At 36.5% G+C, this 12526-nt stretch overlaps 1 protein-coding gene across 1 annotated transcript; it reads right to left on the bottom strand.

Moving 5' to 3' along the window:
- Window positions 1-6752: 6752 nt before the first annotated feature.
- LOC122435426 (U6 snRNA-associated Sm-like protein LSm8) lies at window positions 6753-7312 on the bottom strand. The gene has a single exon (XM_043459594.1). It carries the CDS (start codon window positions 7221-7223, stop codon window positions 6855-6857), a length of 369 nt encoding a protein of 122 aa, XP_043315529.1. The 5' UTR covers window positions 7224-7312; the 3' UTR covers window positions 6753-6854.
- Between the last annotated feature and the right edge of the window lie 5214 nt (window positions 7313-12526).

Genomic DNA, 12526 nt, shown 5'->3' with positions numbered 1-12526 from the left:
GAGCTGGGATTCTCAAGTGAAGACCTGCCTACAAAATGCCAGCCCCCAATTTTTATTATATTCAAAAGACATAACAACTACTTAGTCAACTTGTTATTAAAGTTTTTAAACAACAGACATAGAAAACAAAGGGGGAAAGTGGGAGGGATAAATCAATAGTCTGGGATTAATAAATACACACTGCTCTATATAAAATAAATAAACAACAAGGACCTACTGTATAACACAGGGAAGTATATTCAATATTTTAAAATTACCTATAATGGAAAAGAATAAAAATATATATAACTGAAATATATATAACTGAATCACTTTGCTCTACACCTGAAACTAACACAACATTGTTAATCAACTATACTTCAATTTTTTAAAAGTTCCTGAATGTATAATCTCAATTTCTAAACCTAGTTGGTAACTAACAGTTTGCAGACTAGTACCAGTCCAGGGGCCATAATGCAAGTGGCACTTGTCTAAGGCAACTAATCTTGGTAATTCTATTTACCTTGCCAAATTGTTGGCTTCAGCATGGGCATGAGACATGATTTTTGGCCATTGAGCTAAGGCAGGGGGCTTATGGGGAAAGTTTCTCTTAGTCATAATAAGGGATACATGGCAGTTAGCCTCTTGACATTGGTATAAGACTATATGATGACTGAGTAGTTGTGGCCATCTCAGGATCATAAGGTGAAGGACCATAGGCTGAGGATCGTGGAACAGGATGGAAGTAAGTCAGTACTTAATGATGTTGCTGAGCTGTTGAATCATCTACTCTTGAATACCTCCATCTATGTATATGTGGAGCTTCCCAGGTGGCTCAGTGGTAAAGAATCTGCCTGCCAATATGGGAGATGCGAGAGACATGGGTTGGATCTCTGTGTTGGGAAGATCCACTGGAGTAGGAAATTCCAGTATTCTTGCCTGGGAAAACACATAGACAGAGAAGCCTGGTGGGCTACCGTTCATGGGGTTGCAAAGAGTCAGACACAACTAAGTGACTGAGCACATGTATATATGGGAGATAATCAAATGGCCTTACTGGTTGATTCACTTTGTGTTGGCTTTGCTGTTACTTGCAACTGAAAGAATTCTAACTGATGCACTTGCAGGACATGACAGGGTTAACTAGCTTGAGTACAGAGGCCTAGCTGTACTTAGGATATTTTATAGTGAGCTTAGAATTTTCAGAAGAAATTGTTAAAATTAAAACAGTTAAACAAAGCTGCGGTTGTGTACTGACCCAAAAGACATAGCATGTGTCATTCTAATTCTAGCATCTTTTTTTGTATTTTATTTTTAATTAACAGACGGGAAATTTGATTTTTGTGTATACAGTTCCATTTTAACACACACATAGATTTGTGTAACTGCCACTGTAAACAGGATACAGAACAGCTTCACTGCCCCAGAAAACTCACTTGTGCTATTGCTTTGAAGTCACACCCTCCTCCCATTCCTAACCACTGATCTGTTCTCCATCACTATATTTTTATCCTTGTCATATAAATGAAAGTATAATGTTTTGAGATCATCTTCTTTCACTCAGCACAATACCTTTCAGATTGATTCAAGTTGTTGCATGTTCTTTCCTTTTTATCATTGAGTAATATTCCACTGGATGAATGTACCACAGTTTGTTTATCCATTCATTCCACAAAGGATATTTGTTATTATCCAGATGTTGGTGATTATGAACAGAACACTCTAAGTTTTTGTGTACAGTATCTGTGTGAACATAAGTTTTTATTTCTCCAGTGTAAACACCTAGGATTGGGATTATTGGACCATTAACTTCCCAGGTGGTGCTAGTGGTAAAGAATCTGCCAATGCAGGAGACGTAAGAGATGCAGGTTCAATCCTGGGTCTGGAAGATCCCCTGGAGGAGGGCCCGGCAATCTGCTCCAATATTCTTGCCTGGAAAATCCCGCGGACAGAGGAGTCTGGCAGGCTACAGTCCATGGTGTTGCAAAGAGTCAGACATGACTGAAACAACTTAGCACACAGAAGCATACATGTATGTTAAGTGTATATTTAATTTTATATGAAACTACCTAATTCTTTTCCAGGGTAGCTGTACTATTTTGCATGCTTGCCAGCAATATAAAAGTTCCAGATGTTTGTCTATGTTTTCCTCCAAAAATTTTATAGTTTTATTATTGACATTCAGATCTATGATCCACTTTGAGTTAATTTTTATACAAGGTATGAGGTTTTTTGGTCAAGGTTCATTTCTTACACATGGATATCCAATCATTCCAATATCACACATATCATTTGTTGAAAAGACTGTCATTTCTCCATTGAGTTCTTTGCACCTTGTCAAAAAATCAATTGACCATATTTATGTAGGTCTATTTCTGTATTCTCTATTCTGTTGCATTGCTCTACATGTCTGTGACTTCTCTAATACCACACTGTCTTGATTACTGAGCTGTACATTAAGCCTTAAAATCAGATGGTGTGATTCCTCCACCTTTATCAATATATTCAACATAATTTTGGTTATTCTATTTCCTTTGCCTGTCCACATAAATTTTGTAGTCAACTCATCCAGTCCATTGGTATATTTCTCCAGTTATTTAGGTCTTTGGAGATTTCTTTCATCAACATTTTATAGTTTTAGCATATAAATCCTGTACATGTTTTGTAATATTTTACCTATTTCATTTTTTGGAGCTATTATAAGTAGTATTGTTTATTGCTAGTATATAGAAATGTGATTGGTTTCTGTGTGCTGATCTTGCATTTTTGAACCTTGCTAAATTCATTTATTAGTTCCAGGAGAATGAGTGTGTGTGTTTGTGTGTGTGTGTGCATGCACACACATGTTTATTTGTGATTGTCTGTATAGACAATCACATCATCTGTGAATAGGGACAGTTTTGCTCCTCTCCCTTCTTTCCTCTTCTCCCCATCCCTAACTGCTTAGAATTAAGATGCCTAATGTGGATGAAATATAAGAGAGGAGGATAAGTAGAGTTGCCACAGGTCATCTGCAAATTATTCAAGCTGCCTAGCAGTCTGGACTTCACCAAGGGCTCAGCAGGTAAAGAATCCACCTGCAACACAGGAGACGCAGCAGACATGGGTTCGATATCTGGGATGGGAAGATCCCCTAGAGGAGGGCAACCCACTCCAGTCTTCTTGCCAGGAAAAACCCATGGACAGAGGAGCCTGTCAGGCTATGGTCCATCAGGTTGCAAAGAGTCGGAAACAACTGAAGCAACTGAGCATGCGCAGGATTCATTCTACAAGATAATAGAAATATCATATGCAGATGATGTTATCATGTACTATGAAAAATGATTAAATGATAATGCAAATTTTAATAATAAATATTTTAAAATATCAGTACTCCCTATGTGCCAGGGACCACTCTAATAATTGTACCTAAATGAACCTTATCTAGTAATCACAACTCTAAGACATGGATACTATTTTCCCCATTTTACAGATTCAGAAACCATAAGTAGCAGAGCTGGGTACAAACCCAGGTAGGTAGTCTGGCTTCAGCACTTACACACTTTACTATTACACAATAGAACATTAGATTCTAGAAATGGACTCTAAAATACCTAGGAGATATAGCATTTAATAAAGGGGCATTTCAAATGAATGAGTAAAATGACAACTATTTAATTTAATTTGACATAATTATGTAGGAACAATTGGGTAGCCATTGGGAAGAATTAAAGTTGGAAATCTACATTTGTTTTGTACCTCAAAATAAAACCTATATGGTACAAGCATTCAAAAGTAAAAAATTAGAAACATAAAAGTGCTAGGAAAAAACATGGAGAAAGAATTTTATAATCTTGAGGTAGGGAAAGCTTTTCAAAGTATAGTACATTTACCAGCTATTATAAATGAAATGAATAACAATTTGATTAAAATAAAGAAAATATTTTAAATTTGTATATTCCAAGAAAAAATTTACAAGTTTAAAGACAAATAACAAACTCAGGAAAATATTGGAAACAGGAAGACAAAGGGTTATTATCTACACTATAAAAAGAGTTATTCCATTTTTAAACCTGGTTGTTTGGGGTTTTGTTGTTGTTGGGTTGTATGAATTCTTTACATATTTTGGATATTAGTACCTTATTGGCTATATGATTTGCAAATATCTTCTCCCCTTGAGTAGGTTGTCTTTTCATTTTGTTGATGATTTCTTTTGCTATGCAAAGCTTTTTAGGTTGATGTAGTCTCATTTGTTTATTTTTGCTTTGGTTTCCCTTGCCTAAGGAAATATATCTAGAAAGATATTGCTAAGATCTGTGTCAATGAGCATACTGCCTCTGTTTTCTTCTAGGAATTTTATGGTTTCAGGCTTTACATTCAAGCCTTTAATCCATTTTGAGTTTATTTCTGTGTATGGTATGAGATAATAGTCTAATTTCTTTTTTGTTTTCTTTTTCTTGTATGTGGCTGTCCAGTTTTAATAACACCATTTAGTGAAGAGACTAAACTTTCTCCATTGTATATTTTTTGCTACTTTGCTGTAAATTAATCTTCCTTATATGTATGGGTTTATTTTGGGGCTTTCAACTATGTTCCATTGATCTAGATATCTTATTTTTCTGCCAATACCATGCTGTTGTGATTACTATAGCTTTGTAACATAGTTTGAAATCAGGTAGCATGATACCTCCAGCTTTGTTCTTTCTTCTAAGGATTGCTTTGGCTATTTGAGGTCTTTGTGCTTCCATTTAAATTTTATGTTCTATTTCTGTGAAAAATTTCCTTGAGGTTTTGATAGGGATTTCATTGAATCGTGTAGACTGTGTTAGGTAATATGGACATGTTAACAATGTTAATTCTTTCAATCCATGAGCACAAAATATCTGTCCATTTTTTTGTGCTGCTATGGAAAACAGTATGGAGATTTCTCAAAAAATTAAGAACTACCATATGATCTAGTTATTACACTTTTTGGTATTTATCCAGAGAATACAAAAACACCAATTTGAAAAGATATGTGTACCCCTATGTTCATCACAGCATTATTTACAGTAGCCAACATATGGAAAAAACCTAACTGCCCAACAAAAGATGAATGGATAAAGAGGATGGTGTGTATATATATATATATATACTACCCAGTCATAATAAAGATGAAGTCTTGCCATTTATGACAACATGAGTGGATAATAAGGGTATTATGCTAAGTGAAATAGACAAATACTGTGTGATGGCACTCATAGGTGGAATACAAACAAACAAACAATAAAAGATAAATGAATAAGCCAAAACAAAACAAACATGTATATATGGGACAGAGTAGTGGTTACCAAAGGAGAAGGGGCAGGGGGGAATGCACATTGGGGAAAGGGGGCCAAGTGTATAAAGATAAATGGGAAATAAATTTTGGTGGTGAGCATGCTGGTGTGCATTCAGAAGTAGAAATATAATGTGGTATACATGAAACATAATGTTATAAGTCAATGTCACCTCAATAAAAAATTTTTTAAATAAAAAATTTAAAAAGAGAACTATTCATAACTGGCAAGGAAATACTAAATTCAATGAAAACATGGGCAAACAACACAAACAAGCTGCACATTTGAAAAAGGAAGGACACAAATGGCTAAGAAACAAAATGTGCTCAATTTTACTAGAAATCAAAAATAATGAAAGTAATGACATACCACTTTACACATAACAGACTAGCAAAGAAAACATGAATCAAAATGCACAGTTTTGGCAAGGGTATGTGGGAAAATCACTCTCATACTCTGGTCCAACGAATCTAAACTTGTATAATTTCTTTTAGAGGGCAAGTTGGCAATAGCTATCCAATTATAAAATGTGCATACCCACTGGAGCAATTCCATTTCCAGCATTTGTTTTAAGGAGGGCATACATGTACAAAGCTATTTACAAGGATGTCCATTTTAGCATTCTATAAAAATAAAAAGTCAGTTAACAATCCAAAGGAACACTCATCTTATGCAACTAAGTTTTTAAAAGGTAAAACTTTAAGTGTTGACCCCATGGACTATAACCTACCAGGGTACTCTGTCCATGGAATTCTCCAGGCAAGAATAATGGAGTAGGTTGCCATTCCCTTCTCCAGGGGATCATCCCAACCCAGGGATCAAACCTGGGTCTCCCTCATTGCAGGCGGATTCTTTATTATCTGAGCCACCAGTGACACCAACTGACATATTATAAAACCTATAATCTACTGTTACCTTATCCATTTATTTCTGAGGATTCTCGAAGATTCTTAAAGGGTGACAATTACTTAAATGAGCACACCTTTGTAACCCATCAGTTCAGTTCAGTTACTCAGTTGTGTCCGACTCTTTGCAATCCCATGAACTGCAGCATGCCAGGCCTCCCTGTCCATCACCAACTCCCAGAGTCCACCCAAACCCACGTCCATTGAGTCGGTGATGCCATCCAACCATCTCATCTTCTGTCGTCCCTTTCTCCTCCTGCCCTCAATCTTTCCTAGCATCAGGGTCTTTTCAAATGAGTCAGCTCTTCACATCAGGTGGCCAAAGTACTGGAGTTTCAGCTTCAACATCAGTCCTTCCAATATTAGGATGGACTGGTTGGATCTCCTTGCAGTCCAAGGGGCTCTCAAGAGTCTTCTCCAACACCACAGTTCAAAAGCATCAATTCTTCTGCACTCAGCTTTCTTTAGAGTCCAACTCTCACATCCATACATGACTACTCAAAAAACCATAGCCTTGAATAGGCGGACCTTGGTTGACAAAGTAATGTCTCTGCTTTTTATTTTATATTTAGGCCAAAAAAAAAGTTTTTTTCAATAAAATGTAGAAATATTTTAATTTACATATCATATTACAACGAATCAACATGGAGTCAAAATCCACAATTACACATTCCTAAAAATTCTGACCATCAATCTCAGAATAATCAGTTTCTGTACAAAGATTTACAGCTGTCCGATATATGTAGTTTTTCCTCAATGTGCTACAGTTCAAAGGTTCTGCTCGAATATTTCCCAAATCAAGTGCAGAATCTGTCTCTTCATCAATTTCTCCAATGACTGCAACATTGTTGCCTCTTATGATGTATAACACTAGTACCACTTGTTCTACTCCCTGTGAAGAGCTGAACACTCGTTCATGGCTTTCATCCAGTATCAAATTAATGGTCTGGTCAAAACCTTTCAGTGTTCCCACAATCATTCTCCCATCAGAAGTAATGACAGCAACAGTTCGGTTGATGTAGTTCTCCAAGGTAGACGTCATGATACGCGACCTGGCAACTGGAAACACAACAGCCCCAGCAACCAAATGAGCTAAAAAGTGTCTCTGCTTTTTAATATGCTGTCTAGGTTGGTCATAACTTTCCTTCCAAGGAGTAACTTTCTTTTAATTTCATGGCTGCAATCACCATCTGCAGTGATTTTGGAGCCCAGAAAAATAAAGTCAGCCACTGTTTCCACTGTTTCCCCATCTATTTGCCATGAATTGATGGGACCAGATGCCATGATCTTAGTTTTCTGAATGTTGAGTTCCAACTTTTTCACTCTCCTCTTTCACTTTCATCAAGAGGCTTTTAAGTTCTTCTTCACTTTCTGCCATAGGGGTGGTGTCATCTGCATATCTGAGGTTATTGATATTTCTCCCGGCAATCTTGATTCCAGCTTGTGCTTCATCCAGCCCAATGTTTCTCATGATGTACTCTGCATATAAGGTAAATAAGCAGGGTGACAGTATACAGCCTTGACATACTCCTTTTCCTATTTGGAACCAGTCTGTTGTTCCATGTCCAGTTCTAACTGTTGCTTCCTGACCTGCATACAGGTTTCTCAAGAGGCAGGTCAGGTGGTCTGGTATTCCCATCTCTTTCAGAATTTCCACAGCTTACTGTAATCCACAGAGTCAAAGGCTTTGGCATAGTCAATAAAGCAGAAATAGATGTTTTTCTGGAACTCTCTTGCTTTTTTGATGATCCAGTGGATGTTGGCAATTTGATCTCTGGTTCCTCTGCCTTTTCTAAAACCAGTTTGAACATCTGGAAGTTCACGGTTCACGTATTGCTGAAGCCTGGCTTGGAGAATTTTAAGCATCACTTTACTAGCATGTGAGATGAATGCAATTGTGTGGTAGTTTGAGCATTCTTTGGCATTGCCTTTCTTTGGGATTGGAATGAAAACTGAACTTTTCCAGTCCTGTGGCCACTGCTGAGTTTTCCAAATTTGCTGGCATATTGAGTGCAGCACTTTCACAGCATCATCTTTCACAATTTGAAATAGCTCAACTGGGATTCCATCACCTCTACTAGCTTTGTTCATAGTGATGCTTCCTAAGGACCGCTTGACTTCACATTGCAGGATGTCTGGCTCTAGGTGAGTGATCACACCATCATGATTATCTGGATCATGAATATCTTCTTTTGTACAGTTCTTCTGTGTATTCTTGCCACCTCTTCTTAATATCTTCTGCTTCTGTTAGGTCCCTACCATTTCTGTCCTTTATTGAGCCCATCTCTGCATGAAATGTTCCCTTGGTGTCTCTAATTTTCTTGAAGAGATCTCTAGTCTTTCCCATTCTATTGTTTTCCTCTATTTCTTTGCATTGATCGCTGAGGGAGCCTTTCTTATCTCTCCTTGCTATTCTCTGGAACTCTGTATTCTAATGGGTATATCTTTCCTTTTCTCCTTTGCTTTTCGCTCCCCTTCTTTTCACAGGTATTTGTAAGGCCTCCTCAGACAGCAATTTTGCTTTTTTGCATTTCTTTTTCTTGGGGATGGTCTTGATTCCTGTCTCCTGTATAGTGTCATGAACCTCCGTCCATAGTTCATCAGGCACTCTGTCTATCAGATCTAGTCCCTTAAATCTATTTCTCACTTCCACTGCATAGTCATAAGGGATTTGATTTAGGTCATACCTGAATGGTTTAGTGGTTTTCTCCACTTTCTTCAATTTCACTTTGAATTTGGCAATAAGGAGTTCATGATCTAAGCCATAGTCAGCTCCCAGTCTTGTTTTTGCTGACTGTATAGAGCTTCTCCATCTTTGGCTGCAAAGAATACAATCAATCTGATTTCGGTGTCGTCCATCTGGTGATGTCCATGTGTAGAGTCTTCTCTTGTGTTGTTGGAAGAGGGTGTTTGGTATAACAAGTGCATTCTCTTGGCAGCACTCTATTAGCCTTTGACCTGCTTTATTCTGTACTCCAAGGCCAAATGGGCATAACTGTAATACTTGCCTCATAGGATTGTTTATTATTCATTCCTTCAAAAATATTTATTGAACAGGTAAAATTTTCAGGCACTGTGCTTGGTGTTTATATTTATATTGTACAAATATAAGCAAAACAGACATGGTCCCTGCTCTCTAGATGCTTACTGTCCACTATAAGCTGTGTGTTCAGGGTGTATGTCTGTCTGTATGTGGTGGAGGGAACAGACATTAATCACACAATTGTATAACTGTCTTGGGTGCCTATGGAGTAAACTAGTAGAGTATCATGAAATTGCATCATAGGCTACCTTGGTCTAGTTTTGGGGGGGCAGGGTGAGGGAAGGCTTCTGGTGAAGTTATATTTGAATTTAAAAAAAGATAGTGATGGGCCAGGCACTTTGCATAAATGTTCACTCCAAAGACCAGTTAAAAAGAATAAGTAAGGTAGATGTATATACAGTGATATAGAAAGCATGTCAAGAATACATTGTTAATAAAGCAAGTTGTAAAACAGATATAGCATGATTCTCTCCCTTTTTATTGTTTGAAAAAAATCTATATTATAATATATATATCTATCAGTGTATAGATAGAAAAAGATCTGGAAGACTATATACCATACTAACAACTGTTAACTCTATTTGAATAATTTGTCTGGCATTCTAATCAGAAAAGAAACAATAAAGACATATATGAAAGTGAAAGTGTTAGTCACTCAGTCGTGCCCGGCTCTTTGTGATCCTAAGGACTGTAGCCCGCCAGGCTCCTCTGTCCATAGGATTCTCCACACAAGAATACTGGAGTAGGTAGCCATGCCCTCCTCCAGGGGATCTTTCCGACCCAGAGATCGAACCCGTGTCTCCTGCATTGCAGGCAGCTCAGACGGTAAAGAATTCTTGCTTGGATAAACCCATGGACAGAGGAGCCTGGCAGGCTACAGTCCAGTAGGGTTGCAAAGAGTCTGACACAACTGAAAGACTTAGCATGCATAAATATAAATATATATATATATATACACACACATATATAAGCAACTGTATTAACGTTAGAAATATTAGTATTAAAGGCAAAAAGTTTTAAATAGGGTAAAAGAGATACTGATAAAAGATACTATCTACCAAGAATATCTTAGTGTCATAAGCATACATACAAATAACATTCCATTAAAATATATAAAGAAATCACAAAAGGAAATAAGTTACAAAAGAGAGCACAATACATTTCCAATAGTAGGAATCATGAAAGTCATGCTCTTGGATCACAGTGCAATACAACTAACTTCTAAGCACAAAAACAGCATCCCCAAAAGCTGTCACTTTGAAAATCAAATAATACTTATAAATAACTAATGGTCAAAGAAGAAATCAAAACCAAAATTATAGACTAGAAATTAATGAGAATGAAAGCATTATATATTAAAGGCAAGTAGAAAAAAAGTATAATCTTAAATTATTTTAGAAATAAGTAAGGAAGACTGAAAATGAATAAGCCATATATTTAACATAAGCCATTTTAAAGAAAACAGCAAATCAAACTTAGAACTAGAGTAATGTATTAATAAATATAAAAGCTGAAAATAATTTATTAAGTAGAGAATAGCAAGTGGTAGAATGGGAAAATAAATCCAAGAAATATGGTTTAATTGATGGATAGACAGATGATAGCTATGTGATAAAATATAACAAAATATTAATGATAAAATTTATGCTGTGCATTTACCAGTGTTCACTGTAAAACTCCTTCAGCTCTGCTCTATGTTTGAAATATTCATAATTAAATAGATTAAAAATCTATTATCACCCAGAACATGAGTTTGGGAAACACTTTACTAGAAGTTTCACTAAACCAGGAGAAAGACAAAGATGTCCACTGTTGCCTCTACTATTTGACCATTTTTTGTTGAAGTTCAATAAAACATAATATGTCAAGTAAATGCATATAGGAATTATAAATATGATAAGGAGGGAAAATCATTATCTACCTAGAAAACCAAAGAAAATGAACAGCAAAACTATTAGAACTGATAAGGAAGGTAAGTTATAACAACAAGGAAGGTAAGTAGGATGGCCAGTTACAAAAAGATGTCCCATTATGCACAAAAAATATATAAAAGGCTACTTCTAAATAGAGGTAATAGTGAAGGGGAAAGGTGGTAAAACATGCTTTTCATGTTTTGCTCCATGTACAGTATTTCCATAATGGCTGAATCTTTTACAACCAGAGTGACTCCTGTAGTTTTTTTAGGAAAATAAATCTATAGTAATAGGCAGAATCCTAGAAAGCCTCACCTTAATTTCCCTAGATTTCCCACCCTAATTTCTGGACTTTGAATGTGATGAGATACCATGCAGGTGATTATATTAACATCACCTGGTAAAACAGATTTTGCAGTTGTAATATTCCCCTTAAAATAGGGAGATTATTTTGTATTATTCCCCAATAGCATTAATCTAATTACATAATTTTTTAAAAATCACATAAATCTTTTAAAAGCAGAGTTTTCTCAAGCTAGTGGTAGAATGGAAAGTCAGAGAGATTCCAAACAAAAAAAGGATTCAGTGTGCCAGGGCTGGTTTGAAGATGGAAGGGGACACATAAGGAAAAATGTGAGCAGCCTCTAGAAGCTGGGAGCATGGGATCTCAGTCCTACAACGGTAAGGAACTAAATCCTGACAACAACCTGAATGAACTTGGAGTGGATTCTTCCCCCAGATAACTCCATATAAAAGCCAATTCTGGGGACACCTTGATTTTGGCATTGTATGATCCTAAACAAAGAACTCAACCAAGCCCATCAGGATGTCTGACCTACAGAACTGTGAGACAATAAGGTGTTATTTTTTTTTTTAATAAGGTGTTATTTTAAATGGCTAAATTTGTGGTAATTTATGATGCAACAATAGAAAAATACAAAATGCATTAACATCAACAAAACAATGATGTATGGTGGTGGTGGTTTAGTCACTAAGTCGTGTCCGACTCTTGCAACCCCATGGACTGTAGCCTGCCAGGCTCCTCTGTCCATGGGATTCTCCTGGTAAGAATACTGCAGTGGGTTGCCATTTCCTTCTCCAGGGGATCTTCCCAACCCAGGAATCAAACCTGGGTTCTATAAAATTTTCAGAAGTTCGAAATTAATGGCCCAGTCATTGAGCAGGATAGGGAGATGACACCCCATACACCTCATGGAAATGTATTAATAAATTGGTAAAATGTTTCTCAAAGTACACTGAGCAATGCCTATCAACCTCTCCCAAAATGTGGATATGCTGTGCCTTGCTAAAATTTATTGTAGTTAAATAATTATAGTGGTAAGGAAAGATTTTTCTAAATGTCCTTTAGAGAATTGCTTATTAACAGTG

This window comes from Cervus canadensis, chromosome X (genome assembly GCF_019320065.1).
Source record: "Cervus canadensis isolate Bull #8, Minnesota chromosome X, ASM1932006v1, whole genome shotgun sequence".
Lineage (NCBI taxonomy): Eukaryota > Metazoa > Chordata > Mammalia > Artiodactyla > Cervidae > Cervus > Cervus canadensis.
The sequence above is the reverse complement of the archived record's forward strand: the minus strand, read 5'-3'. Positions and strand labels throughout refer to the sequence as shown.